The sequence below is a fragment of the Diadema antillarum genome, unplaced genomic scaffold (genome assembly GCF_040938485.1).
Source record: "Diadema antillarum isolate AM-2024a unplaced genomic scaffold, OU_Dant_1.0 scf00000032, whole genome shotgun sequence".
Classification (NCBI taxonomy): domain Eukaryota; kingdom Metazoa; phylum Echinodermata; class Echinoidea; order Diadematoida; family Diadematidae; genus Diadema; species Diadema antillarum.
The window spans coordinates 688210-715528 of record NW_027270921.1 but is presented as its reverse complement, the minus strand read 5'-3'; the positions used below and the strand labels follow the sequence as shown (position 1 = coordinate 715528).

General features: G+C 38.5%; 1 protein-coding gene across 1 annotated transcript in view; it reads left to right on the top strand.

Annotated features, from left to right (window-relative positions):
- LOC139742148 (trafficking protein particle complex subunit 11-like) overlaps positions 1-23084 on the top strand; it is a 35244-nt gene extending 12160 nt beyond the window's left edge. Inside the window, exons 10-28 of the mRNA XM_071652720.1 lie at positions 1505-1675; positions 2507-2585; positions 3441-3495; positions 4529-4609; positions 6186-6250; positions 6848-6909; positions 7942-8159; positions 8725-8959; positions 11534-11715; positions 12067-12192; positions 13242-13291; positions 14336-14430; positions 15801-15995; positions 17937-18044; positions 19507-19558; positions 19883-19991; positions 21698-21917; positions 22467-22634; positions 23052-23084. Coding sequence (XP_071508821.1) covers positions 1505-1675; positions 2507-2585; positions 3441-3495; positions 4529-4609; positions 6186-6250; positions 6848-6909; positions 7942-8159; positions 8725-8959; positions 11534-11715; positions 12067-12192; positions 13242-13291; positions 14336-14430; positions 15801-15995; positions 17937-18044; positions 19507-19558; positions 19883-19991; positions 21698-21917; positions 22467-22634; positions 23052-23084 — 2304 coding nt within the window. The remainder of the gene's footprint in view (positions 1-1504; positions 1676-2506; positions 2586-3440; positions 3496-4528; positions 4610-6185; positions 6251-6847; positions 6910-7941; positions 8160-8724; positions 8960-11533; positions 11716-12066; positions 12193-13241; positions 13292-14335; positions 14431-15800; positions 15996-17936; positions 18045-19506; positions 19559-19882; positions 19992-21697; positions 21918-22466; positions 22635-23051) is intronic.
- Positions 23085-27319: the final 4235 nt, after the last annotated feature.

Genomic DNA, 27319 nt, shown 5'->3' with positions numbered 1-27319 from the left:
AGGCTCAACGTGCTGCTATCCTTGAAGAGCTGCTTTGCCAGGCTGCTGCTACAGCTATCGTGCAAAGGAGAAAGAAGATGAGGAAAAACAAGAAAGGAAGAAGAAAAGAAAGACTGTTTGGGTCAAAGAATGGTTGTTGCAGAGGACAGATGACTTTGGTCAATATGAAAAGCTTTTGCAGCAATTACATGATGGAGATGTCAAGAGCTTCAAGAACTTTCTTAGAGTGGAACCTTGCCTGTTTCAGGAGCTTTTATATAGGAACCATATGGTCACTTGTTCGCTAGCAGTGGCGAATCAAATAAAAATGTTAGCGACACCGTATTACGACCGTTTGCGAATTCTTACGAGTGTTTTGCGAATGTTTGCAACTGTTAGCAAAAATACAAATTTGCAAAGGTTCGCAAAGAAATTTTGAACATGTTCAAAATTTCTTTGCGACAAGAAAATCTGTTTTGCGACAAAAAAAAAACGTTTGCGAACTTTCTTGCAACTGTTAACGAACCTTTTGCAACCCTTTACGAACCCTGGCGAAATCCCAAATTCACTACGTTCGCAAACGTTCGCCGCTCAGTGAGATACCCCCTTAAAAGATGAAGAGTGCACTACATAACCATGCCTTGCAGAGAAAAACTTTCATGTGCATTTTACTGTTGTGAATCTTGGTTTGTGAAATTTGCAAATGTTTCATGTATGCGAAAATGTCAGGTTTTACAGTAATGCTTCCTTAGCATGCAGAGAGGCTTCACATGGTCTTCATGGTTTTCATGCCCTACAAAATGCTGAGATCAAATATGTTTATGAAGCAATATATGTTTTTTTTAGCCCCTGACTGATATAGATGATATAAACTTCCTTACCCTGTAAAGCCATATGTGTCCAGACAACTCTCTCGTCTAGATTTCTTTTGAGCCATTACTTGGCTGACAGTAGAGGTTATGACTAAGATTACTTTGTGTTGGATTTCTCTAAATGTCACACGTAGTGTACAAATCTGTGTACCATATGTCCAAAAAAAACGAAAAGAATTACACCGGTACCCTCTGCACCTTTAAAAACAGTGAATCAATCCAAACACAATTTCAGGATATGAACCTATAACTCATTGCCCACATCTTACAGAAAACCCCATTCAATTTGCTTCAGTGGTCAAAGAGAAATGAGGATTTTTGTAGAGCATGTCAGGAATCCCTTCTCTGTCTATTGTGTTTACACATTAATATGCAGTTCCAAGAGCAACCAAGTGCTAAACTTGGAAGATTCAGACTCATGACATGCTTTACAACAATCCACATTTCTCTGTGACCGCTTATAACCAAATTGAATAGGGTTTTCTGTAAAATAGAGCTAAGGTGTAATATTTTAAGACTCTGAAGTAGCATTCAGACGGTTTCATCATATTGGGTGTTATCAGTGCAAAAATCTGATTGTAATTTTTTGGGGGACATACTGTAATGTTGCAGCGGGTGATACAAACATCTACAAATTATAACTTTTGTTGCAGGCTGCCACCAGCATGCCCTCACCTGACCCTCTGGAAGACATGCATCGCCTGGAGTTCTGGGGTCAACGACCCTGGAGGCAGGGTCACCAGAGCATTGACCCCCCTGACCCCCAAAAGGAGAAGGAGGGAATACTGGCCCTGCAGTATCTGGAGTCCACAGTTGACCACTCGGTAAGTGGTTGAAAGTTAGACCAACTTTGATTGTTGCTACCATGTCAGCTAATCATTACAAGTGGTTCCAGTAGGGCTATCTATCTTCTGTTCAATTTTGATGTTGTATCTAGATTGGCAACTGTGAATTTGGACCCTGTTCAGAGGTATGGAGGAGGTTGTTTGAGTGGTAAAACATTTGTAGGAATTTTGTAAGAAATGGTAATGAAAAGTACTAACTTTAAGTAGGGTTATAGTAATAATTTTGTAGTAGATAGAAAAGAAGAATTAAAATGTCAAAATGTAATGTACAAGTTAATGATCCTTAGGTGTATTTTATTGATCAATATTCTTGCATAGTTCACACAGAAGTAAAATAAAAGTAGAACTACATAAAGGCATGGTTACATTGGGCTATTACAGTAAGAATGGCAGTTTTAATAGAAATCACCCAGAATTGTGATTTCTCTATTGTCATACAATGTTCTATTGTCATACAGTTAGAATCATTGTCCCAAATGCAGGAATGGCTTGAGGAAAGTAAGATTTAATGTTTGAAAGCATTGGGAAACAGATGACTTACCATCCTTTACAGTTTTTACATATTTTGTTTTGTTTTGTTTATTTCAATGAGTGGACTAAAGGAGTCATTTATAACTTTTCATTTGTTAAGTATTTCACATTAGTCAAAAACTCACATTATTAGGGCAAATACGACACCCCATACATGTACCTTGATGTGCTCATTATTTTCCATGTAATGTATGACATTTAAAAAAAAAAGTGAATAAAATTAAAACTTTGTGTATATGTATTGATATATTTCTGTGGCTTGCTGTCTCACTCTTACAGTGGATCATCATTCCTCTGCTGAGCAGTGCTGTCGCCCAGTTCAGGAAGTACAAGTCTGCCCGGATGAAGAGATATCTCAGTGAGTGGATAATGTACCCATCACACTATTAAACACTATTAAACTACAACTTTGAAATAAAGTACCTCTGGGACTTGGCATTCCTAATCATCCTATGCTCAATAGGATATCCCACAAATTGTTGGCAGTGATTCCTATACACATTTGTTTCTCTCAAGACAAATGCGTGAAGTCAAATCTATAAAAGTAATATTGTTTTGAGGAGCATCAGGTTTGAACAGAGTTTTAGGCAGATATAAATCAAATCATTGTATAGTTTGTTTCCTTATTAGAACTATACAAAAGTAAAGTTGTTGTTCCCCTGAACAAAAACACTGTTTTACTTCAAACAAGATTTTTGTAAGTTTTGTAAAACAATCTTCTCAATTTTATTATATCCTATGTTGTGCCAAATGACATTCCATATGTCAGCTCAGCTTGATCTTGACTGAATTTGGGGATTGGAATCTGAAATATGTATATTAGCCTAAGTTTATGTATTGTGCTTTTCATTGTAGTGTAAATTACTGTGTACCTATGTAATTATTATTATCATTTAAGTGATTAATTATTTGTGTAAATGATAGTATTTTGGATTATGCGTTAGTTTGTGTTTAGGTATATATTATGTAAAGCGCTTAGAGAATTTTTTTGATAAGCGCTATATAAATACCGAGTTATTATTATTATTATTTGTTTGTTGTTGGTTTTTTTTAACAATTGTATTATCATTGGCAAGACTGAATTTGATTTCTAACCATTAAAGACCAAAAGAAAACAACAACTATAAAATGAGTTTTATTGATAAACCATCTGCACCTTCCCCTTATCTCATGACATCTCACTGTTTTACCACTATTTCTTGGCACATTGCAGTGGTACAGATGGGGGAAGAATACTACCATGCCAAAGACTACAGTAAGGCCCTCACGTAAGTTTACTACTATTATCGTCAGATGTGAACTTTGCTGTTTACTATTGTTGCTGCTACTGCTGTCGACGTAGTTGCTGCTGCAGCCATTGTTGTTGCTGTGGTTAAGGTTGTTGCTGTTGTTGTTGTTTCTGTGGTTGCTGCTATGTATATTGTCTCAGATGGGCAAAGAGTTGCATCTCCCATGCTATCAACATTTTTGGCATGCTACAGGTTAATGTCCATATCATGGAAGTCAATGAGCTAGGTATGCGCCTTTGGCATCAACATTTTTGTGGGTAGAATATTGGAGTTTGATATGTAAAAACAAATGTTTCAGCAATATGCTGGAACCCGGAAGTTAATCTATTGAGTTATCACAATATGACCAATTGTACCACCTGTGTGTATAATGAGAGTGTGTGTGATTTCATTTTTTTTCCCATCACACTAACTGTTCTCAACGTAAGCAAAATTTGACAAGAACAAAATCTACAAAATATTTTGCGATAACTTTGTTTGTATGTTTTATTTTTTTACCATTGGAGTATTTATTTGCTCAAAATTCCAGAAGTTTGCATGCAATGAATGATTCCATTTATACAGTACTATGCTGTTGCTGTGCTGTGAGTGCATATCCAGAACTCTTCACCATGAAGAGGTTTTGCAAGTTTTGTACATTGTGGTAATTACAGTAATGCAGCAGTAACTGAATGCAACATCAAGGCTGTCTGTTTGTTGCCATGGTTACTGTCATAAGCCAGAGTCGTTTTGCCCAGCAGAGTATCCATCTCAGCCCTCCCAGCCATTCCGAATTTGGAGGAAAGAATCTTAATTTTGACCATTCCCAGCCCTTGTTTCCATAGGAGTTTCTTATTTTTCTTGGTAATTTTACCACACACCCAATATGAGAACTGCTTTTTCTTTCGTACCTTTGAGCCAAATCATTCCTATGTTTCAGTTAGAAAGGTTGGGAGGTCTGCAATGTCTATGAGACAAAGTTATGTCACAGTCAGTCATGGTGTGTGCTCCTATCTTGTCTTCTTCTCCCCAGCCTCCTGGGTAGGGTGACGTGGGACTATAGGCTGGAGAGATGGTGGCAGCTCCTGACGTCAATCCTCGTCACCTCACTCAGGTATGCATCAATGGAAGACAATAATTGCATTTATATAGTGCTCTACACAAGGGCCTGAATTCACGAAGGTGATACAATTGAAACCATGGTTTAAACCTTGGACGAAGACTATAGTTTTGTATGAGGCGCCAAGTGTCGCGTGGCCTATTTCATTACGAAATCAGTCATTTCGTTGATGAAATTACCATTTCGTTAACGAAATGTTAACGAAATGAACATTTCGTCGACGAAATCGACAAAATGACTAATTTCATAACGAAATAGGCCTTGCGACACTTTGCGCCCCATACAAGACTACGGTCTTTGTCTATGGTTTAATCCATGATTTCAATTGTACCACCTTTGTGAATTCAGGCCTATAAGTTGTGTCACAGCACTTTACATCACATCATCATCTATAACACTGCTGCTGTATATACATGTACTGTACTGTGCTGCCAAAAAAAAAAAAGAAGCTCACATCTGCTTAATTTATCTTTAAATTTTACATACCCAAAACAGTTACAAATCTAAAAGCTATAACAAGTTATCAACATTGATACACTATTGCAAAACACATAGACTGTACCAAAGAGATGAGTGGACAAGCATTACTTTTGCAGTGTTTAGTCTTATGATGTTGCACTTTTCATCGTGAGTTTTTTTTTTTTTTTTTTTTTTTTTTTAAATATCAGTTTGTCAGTATATAGATAGTTCCAACACATTTAAAAAAAAAAAACAAAGCAAGGATAAATGCGGATTCGGCACTGGAAGAGATTGCAAGTATTTGCGGAGAGAGCATTTTGTGCCAGAGTGAATTTTTTTTCTTATCTTGTATTTAATCAATATCATAATTATTGAATATTATGCAGATGAGAGATATATTTATTCTGTATCAGGTACTCTCAACAAGTTCAGTTTAAAGTGGCAGTCACTCCAACATGTGTGTGTGTAAATGTTTACGAGAGAAATGTTAAAAAAGAAAAAAAAAAGAGATTATGGTTGAATATTTTGAGTTGTACTATGTTGACATGGAGATAATAGAATGGTCCATGGAGTGCTAAAAAGTTTGGAAAAAAAATATCATAGTAGAAGTATCATACTTATGAAATGGATGTGATATTGTTTAAGTTCAAGTGTGCACATACATCATATTTTCAGATACATTTTAAAAACCATTTTGCAAAGCAACAGTGTGATGGATGTGGTGTGGTGGGAGTATTCCAACAAACAAATGGAGTCATAGTGCAACACATAATGTAACATTGTAGAGAGTGAATCATTTTGTTTGGATGATACCTCAAGTATTCAAGGAAAATGGAGATTGGGATTCATGGAAGATTAAGTAGTTTTCATGACTACAAACATATTCATAGATTTTTCAAAATTCTTTGCAGAGTAACTGTAAGTTTAAATGCCCTCCTCAATTGTAGTGTGGTAGATCTTCTTGAAGATTTTACATAATGTATTCCCTTTTAAATTATAGTGTATCAGGCATGTTGGGATACCCTTTGTTTGTTTTGTTGTCTGTCTGGTATTATGAATGAAAGTATTTGACTGTACATGTGAACTGGAAATGTATGATTGTACTTGACAGGTGTGCCTACCTGGTGGCCAGTGTGGAGGAGTATGTTACCATATGTCTGGAGCTCCTTGGGAGGTGTATCCTTTGAGGAATGCTCAAAACTTATGTATTACAATGCACCTTTTCCCACCATGTCTTGAAAATCAGAGTTATGTACTCCATGGCGTAATTCACTTTGGTACATTTAGTTACTGGAATGACGCCCACATCGCCAGGGCAACCCCTCAATTCTTCTTGGTAGAATTTCAGGGAAGTTACGACCTTCTGGCTGATACATGTTAAGACTTCGAAGAATAGTCTGGAGTATACTTGGACAGATGTCTATGGCAAATGTGTGTTGTAGCAAAATCAGCCCACCCTCAATGGGTTAAGTATGACCACAGGAACTGTCTCGTTTCTACCATGTACCTATTTGCATTGAAATGAGCGTCATAGTTCTGTGTGGTATGTTCACTTCTACACTAGTTATGATGCAGCTATGTGACATTGGACCTGTGTAGGGCTTTCTTACACATGATGATTGCACTCCAGAGCAGGGTCAGAGTGAGTCCACAATTTACAAGCCAAACACATGCAATGGCTGACTAAAGCTAAGCATAAACTCTCAGTAGAGGAAGTAGGACACTGATAATAACAAAACTGGTTTCCTTGACACAATGACCTGTCATGTATAGACTCCCAGAGTCCGCCTGATGAGAAGACAAGAGTTCAGATGAACTTGGTCAGAGTGCTGTCGGTAAGTATTGGTGGAGCAGTCACTTATAGCCAACGGTAGGGTATCTTTCGTCATCTCAAAGATCAGGGCCCCGTTGCAAGAAACTTTGCGTTTAAACGCAACTTGCAACTGATTGTCACTGGCCAATCAAAATCATTGTTGCATGCATGTCTTCTTAATAGGGCAGACCCTGAGCCAATCAGAATGGTTGTTTCAAAATTAGCAATTATTTGCAATTGATTGCAACTTTCTTGCAACGGGGCCCTGATCAGACAAGCTGATGATAATTCATTTCTTGTGCTCATCAAGCTAAGAGTGCTTGTGTGCTGTAATATGTGCAGGGCTAATCTAAGTATTAATCCCTATTAATTCATGAATGTTGCATGTATATCATTGCACAAATGAGTTATCATAACAAGACATAACAAGACATTCTTTTAAATGACTGTTGCTTCTTCATTTGATGCATTGATGGAAATGATTTAAATGGGGAAGAGACTCTGTTCAGTACATCAGAGGTGGCAATCTGTATTATTTCATTTCATTTCATTTATTTCCACTTTCATTATTGGTTTACAAAATTTGCGTAAAAAACAAATAGACACACAAACAAACAAACAAACAAACAAACAAGAATGCATGGTATCAAATATGATAGTGGCGGAATCCTGAGAAGCACAAAGTAGGCTTATTGAAAATGATCCCTAAAGTAATATGATGTAAATATGTGTAATCATTTGTAATCATTTGTAATCGGATTGAAACAAACATGAATAGAAAATGAGATAAAATTCACGACAACTTGAGATCAAGTCAAAAAACAAATATGTGTACTTTGAGAAAAAAAGAAAAGGAATAAGCTCCATATTTAGCTATTCATCAAGTTGTAACTTAATTGCATATTAAATAAATATCTACCTTTTCTTGATTTGAATTTTTGTTCTTTAATCTTATGAACACAATAAATTGCCCAAGGAAGAATCTTTAAATTTCTTTCCAGAGTATTCAGTTTCCGAGACTTTAGGTTTGTAACGATTGTATGTATGAATACAGAATAACCCACCTGAGGCAGAGCCAGGCTGTGCCCCAGATGCTGTGGAGAAAGCAAAACAGCTGTGGAAGACCAAGACTGGTGCCCCATCTCCGGACCAGGCATCCAGGGTGTTCCCTGTGGAGATGCGCAATCTGGTGCCTTTTGTGGAATGCAAGGCCAGATTCACCAGTCTTCGATTCACTGCAGATTCGCTGGTTACCATAGAGGTCTATCTTCGGTGAGCAGGAAATTTGATTTCATGTTTGTACAGTTTTGAATTGACATTAAAGCATTCTATCATCAACTCCGTAAGTACTATATTGTACTTCCCAATGTCTTTGAGTAGCAGTTGTAGGATACTTATACACTCCATACTTCTAACTTTGTTTCTTTATGGCCGTATTCATGAAAGCTGTCATACAAGTTTTCAGTGATCTCTAATTGAGATGTTTATGATAGCTTCATATTTTGAAAGTGCTAACAAATTGCAGCTCCTGGTTGTGTAATAATGAGATCTTACATTAATTTTGACTGAACTGAGACTCCTCATATGGGAGGTATCAAATTAAAAAGTGAGGGTGTCGTTTCTGAGCAAGAGTACTAAACACTGACTTTAGTTAACCCTTAATGTGCTTTGAGTTCTGATTGTCACAGAAAACCTAGTATAGTCTTGTACCAACTGTCCAAAATCCATTGCACTGAAAGGGTTAGTCATGAATCTCTCCCTTTTTTTTTTTTTATTGTCACCATATAAAGCAAATCAAATATTCTTGAGCTTACATTTCCCGAAATCCATGTCGCAGCTCTTCTTGCCAGTTCCCCATCCGTTTCTCGCGGCTCTCCGTCAACCTCAGCAACCAGGCCTACAACTCTCACTGCGTGATCACTGATGGCCAGCCAATCTCTGCAGACCACTCTCAGGCAGGACCAGACACTGAGGCCAGCCAGCCTGGGGATCTCTTCCTGAAGCCCTGGGAGGTGGCTGTCTACACTTTCCAGTTTGTTCCATCTGCTGAGGATATGGGCAAGAAACTGGAGGTAATGGATGGTTGATGGGGAAACCCCACAGTAGACTGCTTTGTGCCACTATCCTCTTTCAGATAATGTTCTTATATCATTTCTTCTATGAGTATTGGTGAAAAATCCATCTTGGTACAAGCATTTCCTCAGAAGTGTATGTGTGTTATATCAAGATTTGAATAGAGTGTAGAAAGTACGCTTTGTATGGTTAAACTTGCCTCTCAGACATAAGGAGTCATTTTGTAGTGTTCTGTCATTTCAAACAAGGAACTCACTTCCAACTTCAAACAATGTTTGACAGTAAATGTACATGTTACAAAAGGAACTGAATTTTTTTTTAAAAGTGATGTCTTTAGGTCTTAAGGTATACACCGATTCAAGTGACTGTTCATGGAAGTGCGCCCTCTTAAGGCGACGCCATAACTGGGGGCCAACCAGGCCGGGTCGGCAAGCGCTGTGCGTGCTTGGCAAGGGTGCCAACGGCAGCCAGTGCTTTTACCACCCGGCGCCAGCCGGCCAGCTAGCTATCTCTGGCGCTGGTAGCGATCGACGAATCTGGCTTTGAGACAACTAGAGTCTACATTTTAAATATAGAATTAAACAACCTATACCGACTATGAACGAATGGGTAGATGCCATATATGGATGTAGCCAAAACTTGAATTTCAAGGTAAATATCGGCTCGATCCGTGAGTGTTTGTAGACTCCATTTCCCTTGCGATGACTTGGGTACTCGCGTGTACAGAGAGGATTATAAGAGCATTAAGGGCCTTGGGAGAACTGGCAAGGCGCAGGTAGACGTCTAGATAGTAAGCCTGATTTAGACTGTTGAGAGGTTAACTGATATTATACAAATAATGGATCAGAATCTTGAGCTAGATATGGCGCTATCGTTAACTAGTTTTAAGGTTTGCCTTTTCTCGGACCAGAGGGGTAGAGTCTGTCTAACGTTTTTTAGATCTTGTCTAGAATTCTAGGCAACAGTCCAGACTAGATCTAATCCGTCTAGACCTATTGACTTCTAGAATCCTACATTCCTAGATACATCGTATATTATTTTCGGTTGTCACTAGCTTCCGGCAAGTCTAACTAACTTTTAAACCAAACTGAAGGCAAATCTAGGCGTTTCTAAGCCGTATAAACTAAAGAAATTAATTTACTTCGCCTGATGCCAACAACCAAAACTTCTTCTGTTTAAGGTCTAATCATTACTTTTTAAAATCGCGCTAACGCCTAAAATTATAATCTACAATTTATGCAAAAGTAATTTTCAAATCAAATTTTCTTGATATGAATTATGATAAGGAACGGATGTTTGCCACCATTCATGGCAGATTAATATTTATATGTATCTCTTCATTAATTCAAATTCAGAGTTCCAGGCAAGAATTGAATATGGTCAATTTGACGCTGAACGCTTAGTGAAGAAGTAAAAAAATTATAAGAATATTTTTTACACAATTTGAAACATTCATTTAGCTGTAGTGTAGGCTTTAAAATGTTTGTCATAATAGAAGCTAGTATAGCCAGGAAGTGTTTGGTAAGTATTGCACCAAGCATTAAAAAAAAAAAAAAAAAAAAAAAAAAAATTAGTGAATTCTCAAAATCTTTGATCTGTGCCCTAGTTGCATAAAACCCTTACCCCTGGACTTACCGCTCCTATCTAGCGGTAAGTCTTCAAATTAGCGGTAAATTTTATAATCCTTGATGCTGATTGGCTGTGACGCCTAATTTTGACGGTAGTTACCATTGAAATTCAATGGTAAGTTTTATGCAACGGGCCCCAGAACTTGTCTTCTAAAATGACCAACTTTATTTTACGAGCATGCAGTGATAGCCTATTTAAATAGAGATTCTAGTAGGGATAGGCCAAAGTTTGTTCCGAAAATCTGTGCATTTTTTATTCCGCTTTATTTCACTTAAGTGTATATATTCATCATGAGTCAGTAGTGTCTGAATTTCACACACTGACGTGCAGCTTCCCTTTCCGGCTTTATTTGTGCACCCAACAACTGCACAATACATGTATGTTTTTTTTTTTCTGGACCTCCTTTGAAGCTTTCATTCTAGATCGATATGTTTGAATTACTCAATTTGTCCAAGAGAAAGGCAATAAATGACGCTGAATGACTTTTTCCACAGTGAGTAAACAATCACAATTTTAGCGCGGCTGTCCCCGATGCAGCGGCCGCCGGCGGTGCATGCGGCCGCGCCCGGCTAACTATGCGCGATGGGTACGCTAGGCTGCTAGCTGCAAGTGCAACTCGCTGGGTAGCTAGGTCGCTGGAAGCCCCCGTTGGCCCCCAGTTATGGCGGCTGTTATAGCGCCGCCAGCGGCGGTAGGTGAATAGGCCATCGAAATTGAAACGGTCTATATATTTTAGGAGAGCATAATTACTCTTATACATGCAATCCAGCCAGGAAAAATCAGGTGTCATCTGTAAGCAGCATTTCATATTCCCTCTATATCTCTTCATCTACTAATCTTCTCCCTATGTCTGTATGTCTATCTTCCTGTTTGTCTGTCTCTCTGTCTCTCTATCTCTATACCACAATCATTCTTATGCCCCTTTCTGTCCCCCTCACATGCAGATAGCCTCAGTGACCCTGGCATTTGGCAACGAGGAGTCCCGCTGCGCCCTCCTGATGTGGGCAGCAGGGGGCCATGACGCCTCCTCCCTCACCAACCCCCTGGAGAGCATCCCCCAGAGGAGGGGGCCAAGCAAGGGGGGCGAGGTGGACTGGAATGGCATCAAGGTGGAGTCCCACACCAGGTGAGGAAGAAAATTCCAGAACAAACATCCTTCACTATGGGGACAGATTTACTGGTAGCACAGTATGTAGAGAAAGAAAACTCTAGAGACATCCTTCACTTTGAGAACAGATTTATTGGTAGCACAGTTTGTAGAGAATGTCTACAATCATGAAAGTCATAACTTGTTTTTTCTTGAAAGTTTAGGGTAAAAATTAGTAAGTTTGTTTTTGTGGGAAGCACACGTTGAAAAAATTGGGTTCCTGATATGATCGTCATGTAATGTTCTTATTTAAATGTATTTGCATTACACTTCTTTCGATTTGTTCATTACCATAGTAATCTTTTAAATTTGTGTTGTCGTTCAATGCAGCATCATGTGCCGTCCCTCAAAGTTGAAGATCCAGCTTGACCAGCAGCCCCCCTGTTTGCTGAATGAACTTTACCGTGTTGGTATTGTCATCAGCAATGAAGAAGATGTATCAATCACTGATGCTAGGTAAGTCACCATCTTTATGTTGGAAAAAGACTACTTCATTCAACAATGATAATTTTCGTTGCATCCATGTGAGTACTGTGTGAGCTGAAATTTTCGCATACAGACATTTTCGCGAATTGCTACTTGGAGGACATTTTCGCGTGTTGTTAATTTCGCGGTTGCGAGGGTCTAACTGAACTTAGTTATTCACGCGTTGTTATTTTCGCGGTTCAAGGGCGATTCGCGAAATTCACGAAAATAAAACCACCGCGAAAATTTCAGCTCGTACAGTATTGTGTAATCACCATAATACATTGTACTTGTGTCAAAGGTGTAATGTATGTGAGATGACTTTATGTATTGCATTGTGAATGCCAAATGTATACCTACTTTTTATTTTGTATCTGAGCAATTTCACTTTGAATCGAGTAATCGAGTAAAATCAAATCTAACCTTGTGAAGTCATGGAAACATAAATTCAGTTGTTCTGACCCAAACGCTATTTTCTCAAAATACACCCACCCTACACATGCAATTAGTAGCAAACAAAAATAGTATTTTCTTCAAGAGGATGCAGAGGGGCAAATAAGTTCTGTATACTTTATGCCCAGTATCTAGGTAAATCAAGGTAAAGAAAGTATTATTCACTCCATCAAGCATTTCAGTGTAATATAATCATATTGCCAAATCTCATCTACTTGTGTAGACTTGATTTATGCTGTGTCGGTGTACAGTACCATATTCCCAACTTGTATACAGAGTTCAAAATTTCCGTGTACATGTAGATGCCTTATCAGGGCTTGCCCTTAACTTCTTTTTTTTTTTTTTTCGCTGGCCAGCCAGTCACTTGAGCAGGAGTTTCAGGTGGCCAATGTTGTGACGGATAGGTCTGTGACTCGCCATTCATCAGGTTGGATTCAGTGGATGCACTGCCACAGTAGAAAATGTGTCCTTAGGGGTCAAATTATTAGATAAATCATAATTATGCTTCATTAGTCTTTGTGTTGACTCTGCACACAGTCAGTGCTTTCGTTCATGCTTTTGTTTATACACCTGTCTCACTGTTTCAGCCTCACCATGGGTCTGTCTGAGGGCCAGGAACTTGGTCTTGAAGAGAGTAGTGAGTAGTAAAGAGAGTTATGTTGTCCCATAGGTGTCAGTGCACTATCTCAAGTACCACAATCAGAGTACGATCTCCATAGTTGTTGGATAGGTCAATGTACTAACTCATTCATTTTTATGTAAGAATGAGTAGGGAGCACTTGAAATGAATAGGAAGAAGTGACTAGTCTATGAACTTGAGATATTTGTTGTGTGGAATTGGGGATAAATGTGCATCAGAGATGCCATACTTCTGGAATACTGTAAAGCAAGATATTTTATGCGGAAGACATGATGAAAGTTTTGCGAATTGACACTGGCATAGTGCATATACATGTGTATTGTAGAAAAATACTTTTGTGTGCATTTTAATTTTGCGAATCTTGGCTGTCATGAAATTTGCGAAATTAAAATGCATGCGAACATTTCTGGTTTTAACAGTGCATATAGAATACATAATAGAATACTGTACCTCTATAAAAGCAACACATGTCAAGAACAAAGAGGGAATAGAATAATGGTACTAATTATTGGCATAAATGCAAGGGGATATTAAGTAGAGGGGTGAAGGTTGAAGTTAGGATTTTCTTCAGTTTGTCTCCCTCTTAGAAATGAAATTTGTAAGATCGCAACTATACAGATCAGCAGTTGTGATCTGACAAATTTCATTTGTTAGAGGGAGACAAACTGAAGAAAATTCAGACCTCACTGATTGACATGTTAGCCTTATGGCACAGAAAATCAATGCACCACTAGGAGAATGCCATGTTTGACATAATCAATAGGAAGGTTATTGTCAAGTAATAAGGGGATACCTGGCAGGTTCTAACAGGATTGTGAATTTTTATAGACTTTGTTCAGAATCCACCAGTTCTCATTGGCAGTGTGTTATTTTGTGCAGACCTGTCATGAAAAGATGGTTTGAAATATGTATCCATGTGCATTAAACAGTGATGTCATTTTGTGCTGGAAATATCTGCTTACCAGAGTGTTGCATGAATGTGTTATACAATGTGCAGTCAAGTACTGATATCTTTTATTTTATTTTATTTTATATAAATAGCTCAAGTCAGTGAAGATGCCACATTACTCCTCCAGGGTAAACAGAACTCCAGAGTCAAGGGTGTGTCTCTTGGTACCATGGAGGCAAGGTCAAAGGTGAGGGAGGAAGTGACACTCATACTCGGATGGAAGTGAGAGGATGCTTCTCTGCTGTAGGGGTCAAATTAACTGGTATAGGGATTTATCTTTTGCAGTGGAGTGGTTTAAAGGCATTATTTACTATTTGCAAATGACAGAAAAACTCAGCTGTAGTGCTTCAAAATAGTTCAAAAATATAAGTTAGGGATAGAAACAACCAATGTAAAAAATTTAATCAGCATAATCATTGTTAAGTATTGTTAGATATACAAGATGTGAACATTAGTTATAATAAAACTTTTTCTAGAATAAACCATTTGCAGTTATGGTTTACTGAGAAAAATAGTGATATCTCCAAATATTTTCTTATATTTTAAGCTTCATTGCAAAATTTTATGTGGTAGGATGTTTTGTGATACAACTGACCTACATACATGCATCAATTATGCAAACTTGAACATTTTTGAAGTCACTGCTCCCAATGGTAAACAATATCTTTAACAATCTCCTTGAAGTCTCTGTTATTGTTTTCTGGAGGACAAGTTATACATTGTTGTAAAGGCCTATCAATGTACTTTTTATGCAGCTCCTATAAAAAGTAAGCATTTTTCTCTTTTTTTTTCTTTAATTACACGAACAAAATATTTTACATTTCCTGTTCAGAACACTGTATCGCTGATAACTGCAAGGTGATTACTTTAGATTGTTTTGTGACGTCCCAATCCTGCTGGCATCCAACGTTGTACTGTGAGCTCATTTTGCTACCAACTGTGCAGCTGTGTTGACTTGAGGCAGAATATCCATGTCTCCCAGTGTGGTCTTTTTCCAGTCACACGTGGATGTGTTATATCTACCAAGCTTCAAATTTGAAACATTTATCTGATTGTGAAACTGTCACTTCGAAGATCAAAACCAGGTTTATCAAGTTAAACTTTTGAAGTTTAATCAAATCACGATGCTGCAGGGCATGCTACTTGTTTGATCTGTGCATCAAAGCGTACAGTTTAAACTGGGAAATGATTTGAATTAAAGGCTAAAGTTTGGCAAATGGCTGAAACTACACTGATGAAACTGCACCCCTCATACCTACATATATGATTTGAGTTAAATGTGCATCTTGTAATCAGCAAGGACTTTGAATGTTGAATTTTTGCTGGTCCCCACCACCCCTGGGTGACATAAACCTAATGTCTCCAAAGACTCAGAGCAAATTTGGTATGCAATTCCTCTTGACATGACATATTGTCCAGATGCCAATATTTTTTGATGGATTTAAAGCCAGTTGCCCATAGGTGATATGAGACAATGATTGCATGTAAATTCCTTGAATGCTGTTCTACTTCCCTGACCACGTGACATCCTTCTCATTCTGTGGATAACCCCCACAGGTTGAAAGAGCCCTCTTCATTCGCTGTACAAACCTCGACGTCCGTGGGATCAGCGTCAGGGTTTCATACAAGGTCAAGGTCAATGTGGGGTCAGGCCAAGGGTCGGAGGTCACCTGCACCTGCTACCAGGATCAGGCCTTCCGGCTGGAGACAGTCACCCCGTTTGATGTTACCATCCGCATGGCGTCTCTCAAGGTTTGGAGAAGACCACTTTGTATTCATTAACATCATTTCTGGTAGTACAGGTCCAGTTTTAAACTTCTCAGGACCCGCAATATTTCCATTGCAGTTGTGCTTTATTGTCCCATCTTGAGTCGTAATTTGATTATTTAAAGCTTTCAATACTTTTCCAAAAGCCATAGTTGTTGATCAGTTTGGTAGAAGTTTGCTTACTTGCTGTAAACTACATGAAGAAAAACAGAGCAAAAAATCATAACCTGCAAACTGGTAACTATCTGGAGAAGGATTGTGCGTTAGAGCGGTTGTGAAACCTGGATTGTCAAGCTTTGTACACAGCATATATCAACTATACTATTCACGTACTCTATATATACATCATATATTTCCCAAGTATATTTTGCAAATCAGGAGTTGCATGACAATTATATAAGTGGTTGAATCAGCAATTGAGAATGGCATTGAGGGAATGAGAAAGAAATTGTTTTACTTCTTTATTAAAGAGTGACTTTTCACTCTCTATTAAAGGGTGCTAACATTCTTCTTAAAGAGGAAAGTTAGCAATTTCTTACCTTCAAGGCAATACACTGAGCACTTGTGTAATGGGAGGCAATATTTTTGCCATTTGTTGTCCCCGCCGAACGAGTTCGAGCAGGGGACTATGAAACGGGCTCCGTACGTGTGTGTGTCCGTGTGTCCGTCCGTCCGTCCGTCCGTCCATCCGTGTGTGCGTCCGTGTGTGATCAAAATCTTCAATTTGCTACTTCTCTGTCATTTATGAGCCAATTTTGATTCTGTTTGCTTTATATGATAGCACTACATGGGAGCTTTGAAACTTCTACACAGAATTTCAGTCGTGACCTTTGACCTTGACCTTTGACCTATATTGTACATTCTGCTACAAAATGCTACTCCTTCGCCATTTCTAACCCGATTTCGATTCCGTTTGCTTTAATATGTGATGGCACTAGGTGAGGGCTTCAAAACTTCTACACAGAATTTTGACCTTTGACCTTGATTTTTGACCTGTATTGTACATTTTGCTACAAAATGCTACTCCTTCGCCATTTCTAACCCGATTTCGATTCCGTTTGCTTTATGTGATGGCACTAGGTGAGGGCTTCAAAACTTCTACACAGAATTTTGACCTTTGACTTCTTTGACCTTTGACCTTGATTTTTTGACCTATATTGTACATTTTGCTACAAAATGCTACTCCTTCGCCATTTCTAACCCGATTTCGATTCCGTTTGCTTTATGTGATGGCACTAGGTGAGGGCTTCAACACTTGTACACAGAATTTTGACCTTTGACTTCTTTGACCTTTGACCTTGATTTTTTGACCTGTATTGTACATTTTGCTACAAAATGCTACTCCTTCGCCATTTCTAACCCGATTTCGATTCCGTTTGCTTTATGTGATGGCACTAGGTGAGGGCTTCAACACTTGTACACAGAATTTTGACCTTTGACTTCTTTGACCTTTGACCTTGATTTTTTACCTATATTGTACATTTTGCTACTAAATGCTACTTCCGGCGGGGACATATATTACGCACCGCGTAATTTCTACTTTTCCTTGTTAATTTTGAGAATATCGTTCAATTAGCAAAGTTACCAAAAATTTAAACTCTACAAAATCTATTGCATACATGTATAGTACTTGTTAGGTGTCTGAATTTAATTCAAGTCATAAACGTGATAAGCCCTTGAGTTGGAGGGGTTGGAGAATGTCTTTCCTCTTCTCGTTTCTTAATGGAACACTTAAAATGTCACTTTGGATGTAGATGTATGCCAAGATTACTTAATAGCCTCTTCAGTAAGTGACACCTGCAGTTCACAGTTATATATGGATTGCATGGCATTTCATCTAACTCCTACCTATCATGTAAATGTGTGTACTGTGTCTGTAATGTGAACTCTGTCTGGTCTGTGTGTTTCTGTCCTCACCTGATGCAGTTTGAGGCCATTGACCAGGTTCATCCAGACCATCCATTCCTACTGATGACTGATATCAAATGTCTCTCACCCTGGCCGATCACTGTCACTGACAGCAGCCTCATCCTGGTAAGTCTTTCTGGGATGAATTGTAACCAATTTGGTTCATCCCAGGGAAAGCTACAGTAGGACAGGTTTCGATACTTTTGTCACATGGATGCAACATGCAGGGTTCCCAGCCCATCAGGGAAATCAGGGAAAATTATTTTACTTTTTTTTTCCAGTCGGGAAAAAGTCAGGGAATTGATAAAAATGCCTCAAATCAGGAAAAAGTCAGGAAAATTTCATTGGCCCAAAAATTGAAAGTACATGTGTAGTCAGTAAGACTCTGTTATATTTTGTCACATATCAAAACAACATCCATTGGAGGAAACAGGATAAGAATTGGATGTGAAACTGGAAATGAGTTGAAATAGTTATCACGGAAATTTAATACTTCATCGGGGAAAAATCAGGGAATTTTGTTTTCTTGAAATGCTGGGAACCCTGACATGTTCCTGCTGTGTAATTTTTGTCAATTGTTGAATTCCTTGGTATGTAAGCAATCGAGTCTCCAATACAGCATTTCCACCTGATATGGATGATTGCTGGCCAGCTGGTAAAGTCACTTTATAGATGAGATATGAAAGTGTTAGAACTCAGGAAAGTGATTTGTGTGTAGTGCAATTGACAATACTCAAAACTTTTCTGTCTCCTTCTTGATGATGATGATGATGATGATGATGATGATGATGATGATGATGATGATGATGATGATGATGATGATGATGAGGAGGAGGAGGAGGAGGAGGAGATGGATGGATGGATAGATAGATAGATTCGTATAGATAGATAGACAGATAGATAGATAGATAGACAGACAGATGGATGGATAGATAGATAGATAGATAGATAGATAGATAGATAGATAGATAGATAACATTAGGACATGACCACTGTGTTTCATATTCATTCTTCTGACTTCAGGGATTATGGAATCCCATTGTCTGGTGGTTATTATAAAGGATGTCTGCCAACAAACAGCACTTTCAATCTTGAAATTCATTCAAATTCATGGAGTTGTTCATGTAATCTGCCTCCAAATCTTTGTAGCAATGCTGCAGATACATCTTCAGAGTAGTGGGAAGACTGTAATGTGTGTAGATAGTCACAGCATAATGCAATCACTCAGTTGCAAGATGTGTCAACATTTGACCCAAAAGTATGATGTAAGTTACTCAGAACTTTACTTTACATTCATGGGGTGAATTGAAAGGCACTTGTAAGTTTAACACACACAAAAAAAGAAACTCAATGTGTTTGTTCTCAATACCACACTGTGATAAATTGGTCCTCTTTTCATTTTTGCTGTAATTCTATGCTGATTGATTGTAGTAGTAAAACATACATTCTTCACAAGACTAAGTACTGGTAATACATATGATATTAAAGTAGTAAAATTTTGACTAACTTGAGGTGTCTGTTTCTTATGGTGAGTTATTTCCAAGTCTCTACTGGCTGATTAATTTTGTATATTTTTCCTCCTACATAGAATGATCATGTGCGAGCAACTGATGAGGATCGCATGTCACAAATAAAAAATGGTGAGTCATGACCAGGCCAAAGACATCTTTTCTCCAATTGGTGCATTCCAACAGTCATAGCACATATTACATCAACCATAACTGTTTATGTCTGATTTCTCAGAGTGTCCTTTTATGCGTAGACATCATTTAATAGCCTCAGTGCAGATTAACTCCTTAGCTTTTGTGATAGCAGTTGTTTATCAGTATCATGAATGCTTTGACCATCCAAATGTGTGAAATGTGAATCAACTTTCTAAACACCTAAAGCTACAAAGTCTGTATCTCTGTTACTGCTGTACTATCAAATCTGATTCATGTGTCACATTTACCCACACACCACAGTGACGATGAAGACTTCGGAGAGTTCTACAGAATGTATCTGCATGGAATCCCAGCCAGGCACCAGGTCTGGTCTCATCTCACTGGGCCAGTATGCAGTAGGATGGAAGAGGTAACTAATGTGTCTCCTTTTGACTGCTGTTCCATTTTTGGGATCTATATTGTCTTTGTGTAGATCGTTCTGTTACACGCATTGTTTCACATGATCGTATGCTTTGAATGGCTTGATGGTCTGTAGAGTTCAGTGCCAGGGATTTGCAATGGAATGTATAGATTTTCTGATGATTGGGCTTTCATTCTTATTCATGAAGCATGGAATCTAAGACTGATTGTACTGTAATGACATGATAACTTTATTGCTGTGATGTAAATTTTATTGTGGAATGATTTTGACTAAAAACACAGAATAAAAAGATGGATGGAAAGTTCTATCAAGAGCCTGTCTGGCATCTGGTTAACTTTCTTTTAAAGGTTATTCAGTCAGACCGCAGCACGTATGCTAATGAGCCGATCCGGCAAGATTTATTCAGCACTCTCGTTGACGATCTTTGCGTTCGAAAGGTGTCTCGTCGTGCGAGATTTTGCGAGAGTTTGACAGTGCTATGGTTTTCACAGTGTAGCGACTTGTACATACATTCATCATGGCTACAAGTCACAGTAAATTGTTCTGCAGACTCTGATCTTTATTTTGATACTAAATTTGCGTATAACATCGGATCTTATCATGACGATATAATCAGTTGAATTTGCATAAATCTTACCTGCTTTTCACGGAAGATTTTGTCGTCTAAAGTTCGTTTTTGGTTCCTGACCGGTTTAAGAAGCTGTTGTTTCTGATTTTGGCTTTTTCGTAGAGAGGAAACTTAGATACTCATCATATATTGTAGTCAAGGAGATGCAAGCATGATTTATACTAGTTTTTCTGTTTTGAAATGTCTGTAAAATTCGCTCCAAATCCGGAAGTATGCTCCACACAAAGTGTACAGTGGCGCGAAAGAGCTCTCTCAGTGGACAGTGCTTGCATTCAGCACTTGAACTTGGCTTGAACTACATGCGTGCCAAGAAACCGCAAGTGGCATCAAACCGTTATGTAGCAGTGTAATGACGTAATGCAAGCACTGAATGCAAGCGCTGTCCAATGAGAGAGCTTGCTCTTGAGATTGCACGGTTTCAAGCTGATCAGCACTGACATCGATGTATATTTTACTGGTTCCTGACCGGTTTAAGCAACAAATTGTCAAGATGTTTACATGTATAGAAAGATTAAGAGATAGACTACCTAATAATGCATTTTCATTGAGATGCAGAGTGAATTCGGTATTCTTTTGATGTCTTGAACGTGTACTGCACAAATTACTTTTTTCATCACTTTTCAAGCTCAAATTATGCTATGATACTTTTCATTTACAGTAATTTGAGTAACACGTGATGATAGTTTACATATTTTCCTTGAATTTGCTACCAAATTTGTGAATGTAAGGTGTATTTTTGTTGCCGAAAGCCAAAGGACAAAATCTCCTTTCGCAGCTCATTACGTATTCAAGCCTAGAGCGGGCTTGCATACGAGTTGAATAAATACGAGCGAATTATCGGGTGCTGCGGTCTGACTGTATTAGTCACTGATCCCATTGCTCACAGGAACAGGGTGTACCATGTATTAAGTCTACAGGAATTAATATAGAATAAAGGCAGTAGTCAAGTTGCAGTTATTGCACCTGCCAAAGCAACAGTGAGAATGTTCAGAGCTGATTGGCGATTGAAAACAGGGCCCCCTTCTGACATTTTTTTTGTCTTTGGTTGTTTCCTCCCATGCTATAGGGCCGACCTGGACCTCCCTGCTGTGAGGACCGTGCTGCCGCTCCCCGAGGTTACCCTCCAGGAACTCCCCATCTACATCAGCTCCCAGCTGCCACCCTTCGGTCTCGTGAGGGCGCCCTTGCTGGCCAAGTTTGAAATCACCAACAAGACGTCCATTGTGCAATCCATCGAGGCCAGCGTGGAGCCCAGTGATGCATTCATGTTCTCTGGTCACAAGCAGGTAAGAAATATGGCAGCATGGAAATTGGCATGAAAGAGTCTGGATATCATCCAATGTCTTGTTTTAAATGGCAATCAAGATTTCAAAACACAAGACTTGTATGGTAATCTTGTATGCTATGTGCCATAGACATCTGTTTAAATATCATCCTTGTGACAATGCACATAATTTTCACACATAAAAGAGCTGTTATCACACATGGCAGGAGTCTTTTTGTCATTCTGACTCACAAGATTAATGCTTCTAAAATCTGTATTCATAGCTAAAATGATCTTTCTTTTTGGGGGGAGGAAAGCCTGTTATGACTTTTGTGCCGACGCCTCATTTTTCTTTCTTTTTTTTGTCTTTTTTTGTCTTTTTTTTTGGGGGGGGGGGTTGCTAACTGACAATAGACAGGGCAGAAAATGTATGTACCTGATGAAATCAGAAAGTTAATGTCATAATTATGTCAGAAAGGTATTCATGTGTCAGAAGAACAAGACAAAACTATGATTGATGAGGTCGCATGTTTCATTAGCTGAACCTGCTTGCTTGCTTGTTCTGCTACAGATCTTCTTCCGCATCCTGCCGTCCGGACAGCAGACTCTGACCTATAACCTTTACCCTCTGGTGCCTGGCTATGTCAAACTGCCACGGCTGAAGCTCAAGGTGCCGTACGCCCCTAACCTCTCTGAGGAGTTCATCAGCAAAATACTGCCCTCGCACATTTTCATCAAGGTAAGTTGTCTTCACCAAACCATGTAGGATTAGCTCTGCTTGACTCTTTCAGACATGAGAAATAATACTATCTGCTGAGCAGACACTCAACGGAGCTATTCACCTTCGTATTTGCGTATTGTCTATTGCACGAAGCAATGTTTTCAATTCAATTTCTCAGTGATATTTATTGATGTATTAATCATTACATAAAAGAGTGCAGTAATTTTTACTCTTCAACTGTTTCAAAAATATGAAACATTTTCCAAGATTGAGAAGGGGTGAGTTGATGTTTAAATCGTTTGTGCAAGGCAGAATACCAAGGATAGATGCTATTTGAAGAGGAAGTTGTAAAAGCAGCAGTTAGTTTAGATTGGATAATCATCCAATATGTAAGGATTGATTGCCTCCATGTTCATTTGATGTCATTCTTTGCAGCCTCAAGGAAAGGATCTTGCTGTCGGTAGCTAAATTTGCTTCGAAGAAGACAAGAAAGACTGAATTTCAGGCGAAGTTATTCCGACGTTGGAGTGAGAGCTAGAGAGATACAGCTTAAACCTGCAAGTGAACTCTGTACAACAAGTGGAAATCCAGAAATGACCAATAACCACAGTGTCTCTTGCTGGTGGGTGCTTTCATATGGATCTTTGTGAATGCATTTCGTAAAGATGTGTACAACTGTTAATTGTTCAGAAATAGGATTAAAAGAGGAAACTCACCCAAAAATGAATAAACTTCAGAAGAAAGAGAAAAACATTCCTTACAGAACGATACAAAAATGATAAAAATTGGATAAGAAATGAAGATATGACATTTTGAAAAATCAGATTTTTTCAGAAAACATTTCTTGACCAGTCCTTATGAAAATTCAAACCAACAATTTGACAATGTCATGCTCTCACAATTTCTTATTCATTTCATATACAGAAATAACAAAAATCTCATATTTCTTCTTTAAGTGTATGCTGTGGTAATAGCAATTATTGCAATCATTGCAATATTTACAAATACAGTACATGTGTTTCTATGAATAATTTTTTGAGTGAGAAGAGGTATGGTGTTGGGCTGGTACATCCTCAGCAATGTATTTCTGATTATGATAGAATGAGGGAAGGAAAGAAAGATAGCTTGAAAGTGAGGAAAATAAGGGAAGCCATAGAATGCTCATTGCTGACCAGTATGTCTTGAAATACTTTGCTGGTCTTAACCAAGGAATATACGGTATTCCCACAACTTTATCTTTGCATGGGAAAAAGGGTTTAGATTGACTTCCAGTTACTAAATCAAACCTATGCAGTGGACTCCCGTTATAACGAAGTCCTCGGGACCAGAAGATTTCTTTCGTTATATCGAAATTTCGTCATAACCGAACGAATAAACAACAAATACATAGAGCGGATAATGTTTCGGCCTGAATTTTTACTTCGTTGCAACCGGAATTTCGTTATGACCGTGTTCGTTATAACGGAAGTGCACTGTATATATCTCCACATCAGCACACTTCCTGGATGTTCTCATTCCCAGGCTCAGGTTGGTTTTGTCACTTATGGCAAATGGGACTTTTGAATGCAGCTTTATAAAGCCAAGATACTCTACCCATTCACCACACAATGGCAATTCTTTTGGATGCTTTTGAAAAGTGAAGACTGTTTGATGCAACACAAGCTTTGTGACAGAAAAAGCGCATGTACGCAACTGCTCATGCAACGTTACAAATGACGAATATGAAATGCTTTGCAGGGTTCTTGCTTGCTTATCTTCAACCCGTTGAGGACGAGTCCCGAGTATACTCGGGCAGGTGTCTATGGGAAATGTGTGTTGTAGCAAAATCAGTCTGTCCTCAACGGGTTAAGAAAGTTGGAGCCTCGTTAAAGGAATAGATCTCTGTAAAACCTCTCGGCTTGTCAAAAAAGCTCGCATACGGTAGATAATTAGAGGGCTATACTCTTTAAGGGCAGTTCCCCTAGCTCGGTACAATGAAATGATTCACAACTTGATTTGAATTGGTGGACATCAACATTATTTTGTTATATGGACTAGATATGCATGTCATGGGTCATGCAATGTGTTAAACTTGTTTGCCCTGTGCTCATATATTTGATGTTTGTATCACACCTGCTTTGACCTTTGACCACTGCGGAGAGAAATACAGCCGTAGCATGTCTCGTCTATCGAACTGTCGGTATCTTCATTGTGCAACTGAGAAGTTCATTTCATTAGATACCAAAAGATGCTTTCATCGAAAATGAAAATCTTTCTGACCAGAATCATGGATGGAATATGAAATTTTGTGACATTGAACTATTTCAGATTTAGTGACCCCTTCCCCTGAATTGTCACTAATGTGTTGCCATGGTAGCTCGTATTGTAACAAAGATTGTACTGGTGTTAATACAGTGTATTCCAATTGTCTGTACAACATGTAGAGAAAGCAGTATTTGGACTAGATGTTTATTTGGAAACACAATGTACTCTATCTCCTCATTCTGCAATGCTTATTAATTATGAAGACAAAAATTAAAGAGATATATTGTAGTATAGTATGGGTGACTTTTGGTAGGGTCACATTTGTAGCAAGAAGGATTTTTTTTTTCCATAAAGGTATTGTATTTTAAGCCAAGTTGTACCACTTTTCAAGTACTGTAAAACGAGGAATGTTCGTGTGCATTTTAATTTCACAAATTTTGCGAGAGCCAAGATTCGCGAAATTAAAATGCATGCGAAAGCTCTTACCTACACTATATGCATTGAATGCCAGTGGCAATTCGCGGAAATTTCATGCCACGAAAAAGGCCGTCGGCTCCAATTCGCGAAAATTTCATGCCGCGAATATATCGTGTTTTACAGTATCAAGTATGGTTAAGTGCTTGAACAATGTGCTTGACTGGTGTGTTGCCTCTTCAATCATGAAATTATGTGCAGACCTAGGTAAACCAAGGAGAAATTGATATGATGACCATTTAGAAGAGAATCTTAAGCTATATGTACACTTACGAAATAATGAAAATCCCATATTTATGTGCTAGTGTAAGCATGCTGGGGCACTTGTTCCCGACAATGTACTCATTCCAGTTATTGTGATCTTGTGAAGATGTGAATATATAGGCATTATTAAATGCACATATGGAGACAACATTGTTTTCTTTGTGTATTATACACTATGTGTCTCATTTGTGTATCTTTGATACCGGTAACTTTCATATGCTAACACCAATCTGAAGATACAGTGCACTCCCGTTATAACGAAATGCTCGGGACTGGCAGTTTTCTTTCGTTATAACGAAATTTCGTCATAACCAAACAAATACAATATATAACGAAAACAAGGAGCCATGTACAGTGGAAACTCGATATAACGAGATGGTCGGGACCGAGTCATTTTCCTCGTTATAGCCGATATCTCGTTATATCAGTAGGCATAAAAGAAGGCATAGCATAAAGACAGTAATTCGCACATGTGGGACTACCCATCATATTTCAATCAATACTGATAACTTGATATTGTGTGTGAGGGAATTACTCACCTTTATGGGTAAAAGATGTTTTTCGCCAAGGAAATCCAATATCAAGAATGTGTTTCTTATTAATTGTACATGTTTGAATTTGTAAATTTATATAGCTTGCGATTGTATCAAGATCGTCCGTGTGGATTGGGGTTGGATTGGTATGTGGTTATCGTATGGGTGTGTGTTGTGTGGAAAGCTTGAATATGGTCTGCACAATGCTGTGTGTGTATGTGACACATTCTGTATGTACATTATGACTGCGTGTGTGTGAAGATGGGAAATTCCCTACGTAGAAGGCCAATCACAGCATCAGACTGCCTCACACCTGCTAAACGTCATGATGATGTCATGTATACATATTATGGCCGTCCCACCACATTTTCTGCTTGTATCAGTGTGCGCGCACACACACACTTACACGTACAACATGCAGTGCTAGCTGGAGTGCACTGAAGAAAATGATTGTGTGTACAAGACAGTTTTTGGCGCATCAAGCTTTACAATCTCGGAAGATGATAGCATAGGCGAAGTAAAGCTTTATCGAAGGCATTTTGCTTTACCTCGCTATAGCAGGTTTGATTGACTATGTTTTTCTTTGTTTGGAAGTCACAAAATTTATCTCGTTATAGCAGTTATTTCGTTATAGCCGATCTCGCTATAAGAGTAGCATTTTACATAGACTTGTGTGGAAGGAAATTTGGGACCGGGAAAATTTCCTCGTTATAACCGATATCTCGTTATAGCAGTGTTCGTTATACCGAGTTTCCCCTGTATATATATCATATTATGTTTGCTGAATACTCATCATACACTGGAAAGCTATGTGAACTGTGATGGGATAACTGTATTACCATAATAAACGCAAGTTCCCCTCAGAAACTGTGCGTGACACAAGGAGCGAACACACAGTGGTGTGAAGCGTTCACCCATGCAGAGAGGCTATAAATGCTTGTTCCGCTACGTATTTTCGAAAGCAATTCGCATTTCGGTATAACGGAGCACATTTCTTTTTTTTTTCTTTGTCTCTGGCGCTCGGAAAAGACTTCGTTATAACGGAAATTTCGCTATAACCGTGTTCGTTATAAGCGAATTTTGTACCATAGACTTTAATGGTGATAATTTTGGGACCAGAAGATTTACTCCGTTATAACAAAATTTCGTTATAACCGTGTTAGTTGGAACGGGAGTGCACTGTGGTGT